General features: G+C 34.1%; 1 protein-coding gene across 2 annotated transcripts; it reads left to right on the top strand.

The window, feature by feature from the left end:
• The first annotated feature begins 423 nt into the window (after nt 1-423).
• On the top strand, nt 424-6,389 carry LOC121255575 (probable RNA helicase SDE3). 2 transcript variants are annotated; one of them, XM_041155949.1, is made up of 5 exons: nt 424-578; nt 1,248-1,381; nt 1,640-2,226; nt 3,900-4,121; nt 5,228-6,389. In XM_041155949.1, exons 2-5 carry the CDS (start codon nt 1,300-1,302, stop codon nt 6,173-6,175), a joined length of 1,839 nt encoding a protein of 612 aa, XP_041011883.1. In that variant the 5' UTR covers nt 424-578; nt 1,248-1,299; the 3' UTR covers nt 6,176-6,389. The 2 variants fall into 2 exon arrangements, with proteins under 2 accessions (XP_041011883.1, XP_041011882.1); XM_041155948.1 differs by having other exon boundaries at nt 1,248-2,226.
• Nucleotides 6,390-12,216: the final 5,827 nt, after the last annotated feature.

Here is a 12,216-nt window from a genome sequence, read left to right on the forward strand (position 1 = left end):
ACGAAAATAAGAGAAATGTTACATTTAGATGTTGAATTAAATTAAATTGAATTGAATTTAGATGATAAAATATTATTAGAATATTATTTTTTAATATTATTATTATTTTAAAATTTAAAAAAATTAAATTATTTATTATATTTTGTATTAAAATTTAAAAAAATTATAATAATAAATTAAGATGATTTTAATTAAAAAACAAAGCGAAAAGGATCTTCAGACAAGTTTCTTTGAAATTTCCTTTTCCCTGAAGGATAATGACAGTCCACCGTTAATAAATAATAATAGCAAAGTAAAAGAGGACAAAAACAGTATTATAAAAATTCATTTTATAATTCTAAAATGTAACTAAAGTAGCTTTCTACGAAGAATCTTCTTTGTTTAGTTTAATATACTATCTTGCCTTCGAAGAAAAAAAAGTAAAGTTGGAATTCCTATCTATATTGTCCTTCTCTTGAATATTTTTTGGCCTCCGTTCTTTGTTTGTGAATTGTCAGTGAGCTTCAGGATCATCAGGTCATTGTCTCCCATGTAAGAACAATCTAGTCAGGGCTCAATCTTTGGCTCGCGAACTCCAGGTAAATTCTTATCTCTGCCATGCATCGTCGTATCCCCCGTTTTCTCAGATTTTGGATTGTCTTTTCAGTCACCTGTTTGGTTTCTGGGAAAGTTTTGAAACAGTAATGAAATTCTTGGTTGCTAGATCTTTAAAAGGGAAAAGCTTGAGAAGTCAAGATTAATCCCGATCACCCATTTATTTCTTTGTTTTTCTTTTGGAGTTAAAAGTAAAATAAGAACTACAAATATTCTACATTTTGTTTCCTTTACCTATATTCGCTTTTTTCTCTTCGTCCACACACACACACACACACACACACACACTCTCTCTCTCTCTCTCTCTCGCTACGCACACGCAAACACACTATTATCTGCACGTTTGATATAGTCATGTCCAATATTATCTTTATTGCCGTATATTTGAAACGATCAGTCTGACTCTCTCTTCTATTGCTATTTTATTTTGAGATATAGTTTATTAGCGAGTGGATCTCTTTCTTTCATCACTATTAAAAGTAGCAAATTTAAAATAACAGGATGCTAACTATTTTGAACTTGATACATCTAAAAGAACTATGTTGGACGTGATAAAACATTAATCTCTCATAAGCTTAGCCAGATTTTACTATATGCTAGGTTAGGTTGTGAATTTCATGTTTGATGTTCTGAAATTTGTTCCATTTTCTCAGCAATCAGACAGAGTTTAGTGGTCTCCCTTCGTTTTGACACCAGAAGTACGATATGTCTCTGTTTGTAGAATTCTTGCGTTTCATTCTTTGTTGCCATACAGAACATTTTGTTGATGGTTATGAATATGATGACACTACCTCGAGGAACAGCCATTTAGTATATAAATCAATTCTAAGAACCAGAACCACATCGTCCCTTGATAATGACCCACTTTTACCGTATTCACGGCCTAGTCCTTCATTATATCAAGCCAAAGTTGCAGTAGATTCATGGATAAGAAATTCATTGATAATCAAGGAGCCACATGTTCAGGAATCTTCCCAAAGGACTAATGAAATTTCTCCAAACTTTTCAAATTCATTACAACCACCTTCATTTTCTTATACTTATTCTCACTCTTCTTCCGACCTGCCCCCAATTTCTTCCATTTTCTCTTCAGTTCCCCGTAATCCCCCAAAATCTTCTTCATCTGCATCATCCCTTAAAGGACCTCCATCTCTAATTGGGCCATCTTCATCTTCCCCTAAGCCCCCTCCAACCTCTAAGCCAGTCATATATCCAACGACATCTCATGCAGTAAGTGAAGAAAGAAAAACGGATTATATATTAAAAAAGGGCGCAACATCATTATTTGCAAGTTCTATATCCAATCTGCCCCCATCCTCTTCCAGTTCCTCTCCAGTTCTCCCTAATCCTCCGAAATCTTCTCCTAAGCCATCTGCATCTTCCCTAAAAGGGCCTCCTCCAACCTTTAAGCCAGTTCTATATCCAACTACTACTAGTACTCCTGGAAATGAAGAAAGAAAACTGAGTTATATGTTGGAAAAGGGTACATCACCTATATTTGCAATTCCTGAATACATCAAAGGTCAGATCAAGGAGAACATCGTGCCTGAAATTCTGAAGCAGCCTTTGTCTCCTTCAACGTATAAGGCTTACTTTACTGCTCTGTTATATGCTGAGGAATTCTACTTGGAGGTACTCATAACAGCCCTATATATATACATTGCTGTTTTAAGGTAGCTTAATTGTAAAGCAAATAACTCGGCATATCAATCCTCTTGTGTATTGTCCACTTTGAAATCTTGCTTAATGGTAAAGTCTTTAGTTAATTTTACTAATTCATGACTTTCTTGTTATTTCCTGCTGCTGAAAGTTCTAGTGAAAATAAAAAATATCAAATCAACCTACTCTAAACTGGAACTGAGGCAATGGTTAAGATCAGGACACTCTCCTTAGATATCATGTCCTTTTATCGGTAGTTAGCACTCGTACTGTACTTTGTTAATAATTAGAGATGGAGCAGGTTGGATATTATAATGATAGAGTTAGGTCAACTCATCTAGTTAGGAACCAACAGATAAATTTCAGTGGTCCTTCTTTATCAGTTTAAATTCAGTATTGATAACCACATAACCACATGGAAATTTGAAATATTTGCTATACTGAAAATTTATGAAAACTTAATATTGGGATGCATGTTACTCTTATAAAGGAGCTGAATACTAAACAAATTGTGGATTGGACTCATTCCAAATTTATAATTAACGTGTTGCCTTCAATATAATGCAATTTTTGTTCCCTAAAAAACTAAAATTTCATTTGTTCCCTAAAAGAAAATAAGGGTAGTTTTGCTCCCTCTCAAAATTTTGGAGTATTGATAAACAAATTAAAAAGCTCATTATTTTCATATAAAAAATAACACGATTTTAGTTCACCCTCAAAATTTTGAAATTTCGTAACTATATAAGAAAAAAGATATCGAAAAAATTTTGTTTGTACTATTGGACCTGACAGGCAAGTAAGTTTGTATTTCAACGCAAATACTGCAAGGAACAGAAAAGATGCAGTGAACCCTATTAAGAAATCTCCTTACTACAGACAAGTAGAAATGACAGAAGAACCACTTAAAAAACCAGTTTTGATTGAACCTCAATGTTGGCATGTCAACAAGGTCATTATAGTCTACCTATAAAAAAAAAAAAATGTCATTATATATAGTTGACCTGAGTCAATAAAATAAGACATATTTTACTGTAAATGTTGCCTGGTTATGCTATTCCCCTCCCCCCCCCCCCCCCCCCCCCCCCCCCCCCCCCCCTCCCTCTGTTATATAGGATTTTAGTTCTGTTGTGCATATTTATCACATTCAGTGCTTTCCATGGTGTGAGAGAAGGGCTCATACTCCTGCCAATATCAATAATTCATGAAGTGACTTTGTTGCTAAAACTGACCGCTTGTATTCATAGCATCAATTATACAGCACTCTGTCTGATGGTTGGCAAAAATCAATGTTTTTGTACCGTATAGTTGTAGTTACTGTTAGAACTACAACTTATTTTGTGCCCCAATGTTCTAGCTCTTGTATAGGTGAGTGTGGCAAGTGGCATGAGCCAAGTCCTTTTTCTAAACTCTTCGGGGAAAAAAAGAGCTGCTCTTAACTTAAGGGAGTGTTTTACATTCGTATTTGCAGAAATCTCTTGTATAATTATAAACTATATTATTTTCTTCTCTGGTGATCTTCTTAAGTGATATGGAAGATGTAACATTTTAGCAGAATTTTGTGATGGAGGAATGCTATTCATTTCTTAACTTTAGATACGTTTTTTTCATTGTGGCTTGTTGTAACTTGATGCTTTTATTCGAATTAGAAATGGAGTGATTTCCTCTTGAAGAATGTGACTTTGGAGTTCCATGAAGCAGCAGTCTATAAAGAATCAACCAAGTACAAAAATCTTAGTGGAAATCTTAAGAAGAAGAATAAAACATTTGTAGTTTTTGAGATTGATTCTATTCCTGGGAGGCGGCCATTCCTTTTATCGAGGGACTTGGTCTATGCACGACCTTTGGGTAAAGATATTGAGCCCTTTCAGGTAAGCTTTCTGATCTTCCATTAGCTTATGCTTGATAAAGTCATGAAATTTAGCTTGTGGATGAAGCACGTGGGTATTTTTTGCATATTATTTTGGTAGCAAGGATATGTATGCAAAGAATCAAGACAATAACAAGGATGTTTCTCACAGGAAATTTAAAGGATTAGGAGATATTGAGTAATGCATAGACATTATTTAAAAACAAGTTTCTTACTATAATTGTTTGAAAACATGGGATGGGGAACATTGCATGGCTCCGGAGTTTAATTGGGAAAAGACATGTCACATTTGCACAGTCTCGTAGATTCGTCGTCATAAAAAAATTATTTAAAAAAAGGGGATAATTAAAATTATCTGACATCGATAAAAATAGTTACCATATATGGATTATGAGACGTATAAACAAATCTAGGTTGTGCCAATAGCCCTTCAGGAGCCAGCTTTGGAAATGAGGGTCCTTTTCATAAGAAATTCAAATTTCATTACAAGTGCAAAGGGGCAAAACCAAGAAGATAGGAAGCACTTGATTAGACCCAAAAATAGTATTGATGTTCAAAGTTAGAAAACAATAATAGAACATACGTCCATAATCAGCTCAGAGTAATTCAAATTTGTGGGACTTGCGGGCAAATCAAGACCCTACGTCCATTATCTATTAACGTTCACAGTTAGGTTGAGCGAAAAAACAAGCATTGATCATATTATTTTTTGAATTTTATCACAAGAATAATACCATTTAGAAAAAAAGATAGAAGCATATTTTTTTCCTTCCCATGACTCGTTATTTTGGTCTTTATCTTTTAGTTATTGTAACACTATTTATCTTTCAAGTTTTTCATTTTATTTCAGTTTCATTATTCAATTCAAATGGAAACTAACAATTTTAGTGACGCCACCTATCTAGCTAGCCGTGGTATGGATTTTCTTAATGTTATTATTTTATTCCTTTTTATCTTAGGGATATAATCATAACTTCGTATAGTTTTCACTATGAATTTGACCGAAATAGTGGAATAGCACAAGGAATCTAAACATTGAAAGCTGACCAAAGCATGAGGTGGTTCTGCCATATTGTCTACAATACTGACGTTCTAAATGGTAAACAGGGTTTTATCTATCGTGTGGTGAAGAGCACTCGCGTATTAGTGGAATTCGGAGACGATTTTCATTCACAACATTATGCTTCCAGAAAATATGACATCAGCTTCTCTTTCAATAGAGTGTGCCTAAAGAGGGCTCATGAAGCAGTTGAAACTATGTCAAATCCTTCAGTCCAGAACTTCCTCTTTCCTGAATATTGTGTATCCCGAAAGGAAAAACTTAGCCCACCCACTCTGCTTCCTGCCAATCACCAAGTTAGTAAAAATGAGGTCTCTGCAATTCGTCACATTTCAAGCTTTCGGGGATCACCACCTTATCTTCTCAGTGGCTCACTCTGTGTAGTCACTGCAATGGATTCAAAAGAACTATCAAGAACTGGAATTGTTGTTCAAGAAGCAGTATGTGAAATATATCGGAGCTCTCCTGAGTGTCTAATTCTTATATGCGCACCCACAAACAACACATGTGATGTGCTGACCAGAAGTTTGAAAAAGGTAATTTTAGAATCGGATATGTTTCGAGCCAATGCTGCATTTCGAGAGATGGATGGGGTACCTGCTGACATTCTTCGTTCATGTCCCATAAAAGGGGAATGTTTTACTTGTCCTTCATTACAAAAACTTCGGAAATTCAGGGTAATTTTGTCAACTTTCGTTAGTAGCTTTCGATTACACAATGAAGGCATACCTGCTGGACATTTCAGTCACATTTTTCTGGTAGATGCCTCATTGGCAATGGAGCCGGAGGCAGTGATACCTTTGGCTAATTTCGCTACTGACAAAACAGCAGTTATAGTTACCGGCGCATCCACAAGACATTCAGCTAGGGCCCACTCTGACATAGCGAGGAAATATGGATTGGGGAAGTCACTTTTTAATAGACTTCATGAAAACAGGCTTTATAGCGGATTCAATCCCATGTTCATCACACAGTTGGCTGGGTTTCAGCAGTAGTCCTTTATCTTTAATTTCAACTGTCCCTTCGTAAACAGCAATATACATTTGTACGTATGCTGCTACCTTAACTTGTTGTCTACTTGTGTGTTTTGATGCTGCTTTGTCATCCTAGTTGTATGTATAAGTGCAAAGACCTCTCATGCAAGTTCAGTGATGATTTCCTTCTCTCTTTCTATATATATTGGAAGTCTATACATTTGTGTTTTTTCAACAGCTCGTTTCTTATCTCCTTTACTGACAGGAAATACTGCAAACCCCGTCTTTGGGAATGTTCATTCAGTGTTGACATGGACTATCAGCGTCATTTCCTTTTATTCACTGCTTAAAAGAAGTGCACATGATCATGCAAAAGCAACAGTTGTAAGAAATTTCAATTCCATTTGATATAATGTTTGATTATAGCATTTATTCACATCCCAGGAATAACCAATCACTCTGGCAGTAGGCAAAAGAGGATCTCATCTCATATTAACATTCCAAAATGGAATCAGCTGACTTCAATTTTGCATGTAAGATTGCCCCAGCTTCACCAGTTGAATCAGTCGACAATTGAGCAATTCTCTCATAGAGTGATAGAAAAAGCATACAATTTAATAATATAAAGAATCAAGATGTAAATCCAAGTAGTAAATATATAAAATTTACCAAAGAATCGGTTTTTTCTTGGTATTATCGGAGCCCGAAAGCAATTTCTTCCTATTATTGTTGCTTCTTCACCTAGGTATTGTTTTCATATTGTATCCAGCTTAAAACAGCCATCGATAAAGTAGAACAATTTGAAATTGAAGAATTTTGTTGAAATTTTTCTTAATAAAAATATAATAGCTTGTCTATAAGCATAAAATTTAAATAAAACAGGATCAAATCCTATCTTTAACACAAAGGTGCTGGCTTTGTAACACCCGGGCCTAGGCCCAAGCCCACAACTATTAATTTATTAAAATTTATATTTATGGAAAATCCATTTGAGATTTAACGAGTAATTTTGAATAGGTCATGGATCTAAAGTTTGTTATTTTGACAGAATATGAGTTTTTTTATTAGGCTTGATAATTAAGTTAAAATCTTTTGATATTTTTTATGGACCAAATAAAATCTATATTATTCGGTAAGTGGCTGAAAACTTTATTGGACGAGTTGGATTATTTTAAAAGTTGAGTCGGCCTAAAAGTATTTATCAAATAAATTGAACTCATTTTAGAAATTAAGATCGAACCATTAAGATTGTTAAGTGATTAAAGACGTGAAACAAGCTCAATAAGGACCCAAGAGAAAATCCCAAGGCTGGTTTGAGCCATGCACGTTTCCTTTTTCTGTAGGTTTTAGCAATCTACATTATATATATACTAAGTCTGGAGCAACGTGCCTAGTTGGGTGAAACAGTTTTTTGGCAAAACTAATATATTTTTTCACCAAAAAATAAAAGATTGATTAATGAATAAGTTAATGCATAGGAAAAAAAAGAACAAATTTTATAGTAAATTGATCATTATACTAAACTTGTTTAATACAAATTTAATACAAGTTTAAGAAAAAGATTAGTTCAAAATGTTGGTTAGCTGGTATGTGGCATAAGTGATCATTTTGTGTCATCTTATACATGATCAATTGAGAAGATATTGAAGTTTTTGTTTCGTTGTTGGTTGACTCGATCAGGATCTGGATCTATATCAAGTTGAATCATCCATTCTTTTTTCTGAAGTTTGTGCTACAATATTCTCTAAATATGGTAAATGGTCCTATATGATAGAAATTTAACAGTTTTGTATAATTAATTAAAAGGTAAATAATCTATATAGAGAAAATTTAAACTATTCTTGAAAGATGCCCTAGTTGTCTCCCCTTCTCCACCTCCCTCTCTCTCTCTCTCTCTCTCTCTTTCTCGTAAAAAACCAAGAGTTCTAGATCTGATTTTTGCCGAGGTCCTCCCTCTCATTCCTCCATCCACTCACCTTGTCTATTAAGGTAGGTCTTTTTACTTAGTTTCATTTTTACTTCCTTCAAGACCGAAAAAGACAGATCTACAGCTTTTCGGTAACTCCCGAGAGATGCAGCACAAGCAGACTCCCAAGCCACAACGCGTCACTCCTTCTGGCAGCTCTTCTCACCACACGTGCTAGATCACCAGACTCGCCACCACCAGATCTGACTTTTGTAGTTGAAAAGAGACAAGCATATTGCCTTTACGCGCCGTCACAGATTCTGAAGTCTACCGGAATTACTATTTCCTTTAGTAACTAGTCTGGTCTTCACTACTACTGATACCCTCTACAGACAAACATTTAAAAGGCAGCACAATCTCACTCTTCATATAAGGAGAGGATTAAACCTCTACAGATAAAAGTTCGAAAGACGAAATGTTTTTTTATTTTAATTAAAAATAAGAAAACAAAAAAAGAAAGCAGTGAAATAGATGTGAAAAAGGACGGATCTAACCTTTGTAGTCGAAAAGAGACAAACATGTTGCCTGCACGCGCCGTCACGGATTCTAAAGTCTACCAGAGTTAGTCCAAACTGTAATTTGTCATTTTTCGTATTTATCTTACTGCTTTCCTTTTTGGTTTTCTTATTGTTAAAATAAAAAAAGATTTGGTCTCTCAGACTTTTATCTGTAAAGGTTTAGTCCTCTCATTCTATGAAGAGTGAGATTGTACTGTCTTTTCGATATTTATCTGTAGAGGGTATTAGCAGTAGTGAAGACTGGACTAGTTACTAAAAGAAATAGTGTACAAGTGGAGCTCCAAATTCATTATTTTAGTTCATGATGTCATGTTTGATATAGGCACATTCCAGAATGTATTTGTTCATGGATGTAAGTTTCTTGATGAATGTATGATAATTGTTTCCCTTAAAACAAAATTGAGAGGACATTGAAGTTTTTGTTCTGTTGTTGGTTGAGTCGATCAGGATTTACATCAAGTTGAATCATTCATTCTTTTTTTGAAGTTTGTGCTTCAATATTCTCTAAATATGGTAAACGGTCCTACATGATAGAAATTTAACATTTTTGTATAATTAATAAAAAGGTAAAGAATCTATATAGAAAAAATATAAACTATTGCAAATTAATATAAATGTTACAATAGAATGTTTATAGTTAGATTATTATAAATGTTGTAGATAAAAATAACATTTCTTACTGACAAAGTGATAAAGAAGGGGGTGATGAAATAGACCTTCTTATTCTTTTTTTTTTTTTTTTTTTTGAACACTAACAAATATATGACTTTATATTGTAGCATTAATGGCAGGTTTGGAGCACAAGATAAAATACAAAATTCTTACCTCATTTCATCTCATCATTATACCTTTTTCAAATCTCCATACAAAATATAATAAACAATTCAGCTTTTTCAAATCCTAATACACATTTTTCAAATATCAAAACAATAATAATTTTAAAACATAATATTTTAAACACAAAACAAAATACAAAATTCTCATCTCACCCCCCAAACCTGCCCTCGTAAAATAAAAATAACAAACCTAAACATTTCAAAAAAAAAAAAAAAAAGAAGTAAAAGCCATCTGTTTTTTTCAAAAAGCTGAAAGCGAAAACCCAACAATATACAAACCGAGCTAAATATATTAATACAAAACATACAAATCCAAAAAACGGAATCAATAAGAAGAAATACAAATCCAAACCCAAAAAAAAAAAAAAAACTGAAAGACATACAAACCTCAAAGCATCATCAACTCCAAACCAAAAAGTGCAAATTCCCTGGAAAAAACAAACCAACAAATCAGATTAACTAAAGGAAAAAAAAAAAAACAATTTTGAATCCTTGTTCTGCCATTTTCCAACCAAAAAGAAACAATTTTGAACCAAAAAGTAAAGAGCAAGAAGGTAAAAATAGTAGTTGAACCTCACTAATTGATCTCTACGATGCTCATTGTATCAATTCACAAAAGAATTCCAAGAACATGATATAAACGATACCAACAGCCAGATAGGATCCCACAAAAGTGAAAAACTGGTCCCCTATAAAATAAGGAAAAGATTTAATTTAATTTCCATTCCATTTTATGACTGAAATATAAGATAAGATGAACAATGAGAAGCTGTCCTAAAGCCATATTTATGGAAAAACAAATTAGAATACTTAAGAACAAACCAATTCTATAAAATTTCCAACCAAAAAATTTTAACCTCAACAATATATTGCTAAACTGTCATAGATACAAAAACCATAAACTCATAATATAACATGAACAACCAGAAGCAATCTTAAAGTCATATGCACCAAAAAAGAAAAATTTAGAATGCTTGTTTTGCCATTTCCAGACAAGCTGATAGGAACCAGAAGGAAAAAAAAAAAAAAAAAAGCAAAAAGAAAAAAGAAAAGAAATAAATATGCTTATTATATCATTCACTAAGGAATTCCAAGAACATGATATAAAGGATACCAATAAGCAGATAGGAACCCAAAAAATATAAAAACTGATTCTTTATAAAATAAGAAAAATATTTAGTTTCTTTTTCATTCCATTATATGACCCTTTATTTTAACAATAAATAAATAAATATAAGATAAGATGAACAACCAAAACTCATCTTAAAGCCATATGTACAAAAAAAAAAATACAATGCTTAAGAACAAATAAATTCTATAAAATTTCCAACCAATAATTTTTTTTTTTGATAAATAAGAAACTTTATTGATGGAATGAAACTAGGTACAGCCCATGTACATAGAAAGTATACAAAAGAGATACCTAATTACATTCTAGAAAGTTAAAACGAAAGTAAGAACTCATAGACATTCCCTCCCTTCAATACAATAGCAGCAAACCATTGGACTAAAGAAAATAAAAAAAAATTCCACAATTCCCCCATAGTTCTCTCCTTGTTGAAACACCTCTAATTGTGCTCCATCCAAATACACCACAAAAAACACAAAGGAATCATCCTCCATGTTGCTGCTAGTTGTGGGATATGATGTGTCCTATTCCAACATGCTAAAAGATCCACCATACTCTTAGGCATGACCCAAGACAACCCGGCTCGACTGAAAATACCCGACCATAATTCCCTTACCACCTCACAATGCAAAAAAAAAGATGCTCAATCGATTCGCCATTGCTTTTACACATGTAGCACCACTCCATCATAATCACACATTGTTTCCTTAAATTATCAGCTGTCAAAATCTTTCCTAGAGCTACGGTCCAAGTAAAAAATGCAACTCTAAGGGGTACAGGGACTCTCCAAATACCCTTCCAAGGAAACCCATTGGGCTGGTGTGCTGCCAGCACCTTATAGAAAGATTTAACTGAGAATTTCTTGCTCTCCGAGTGTTTCCACAACATGCTATCTCGCCCATTTCCACCTATCTTCTTGGAATAAAGAAAGCTATAAAAACTCGCTATTTCATCCACCTCCCAATCCTGCGCATTTCTTGATAATACCATATTCCAATGTACATTACCGTTAGAACGGCTCATTACATTTGAGACAGATGTTTGCTGATTTGCCGCCAATCTGAATACTTCTGGAAAAACAGAAAATAAGGCTCTCTCACCACACCATAAATCGAACCAGAAGTTGATTCTTGTACCCTCTCCCACCACAAAAAAAGTATGTTTTACGAACACCTTCCACCCTTTTGTAATAAATTTCCAAAGGCTCACCCCATAGTTACCCCTACCCTCCTTGGAGCACCAACCCCCCCAATCACAACCATACTTCTGATCAATAACCAATCTCCATAGTGATTCCCCTTCCGATTAGAATCTCCACAGCCACTTCCCAAGGAGAACTTTATTAAAAAAGAATAAATTACGCACCCCCAAACCTCCCATCTCCTTCGGGCAGCACACTTTTTGCCAGCTCACTAAATGAAATTTCTACGCCTCTCCCATGCCTCCCCACAAGAAGGCCCTAAACATTTTTTCGATCCGATTGGCGACACCCACCAGTAAAGGGAATAGTGAGAGAAAGTATGTAGGAAGATTTGAGAGAGTATTGTTGATGAGAGTTAGTCTCCCCCCTTTTGAAAGGTAGAGCCGCTTCCAACCCGCCAATCTTCTATCTA

Source organism: Juglans microcarpa x Juglans regia, chromosome 3D, assembly GCF_004785595.1.
Source record: "Juglans microcarpa x Juglans regia isolate MS1-56 chromosome 3D, Jm3101_v1.0, whole genome shotgun sequence".
Lineage (NCBI taxonomy): Eukaryota > Viridiplantae > Streptophyta > Magnoliopsida > Fagales > Juglandaceae > Juglans > Juglans microcarpa x Juglans regia.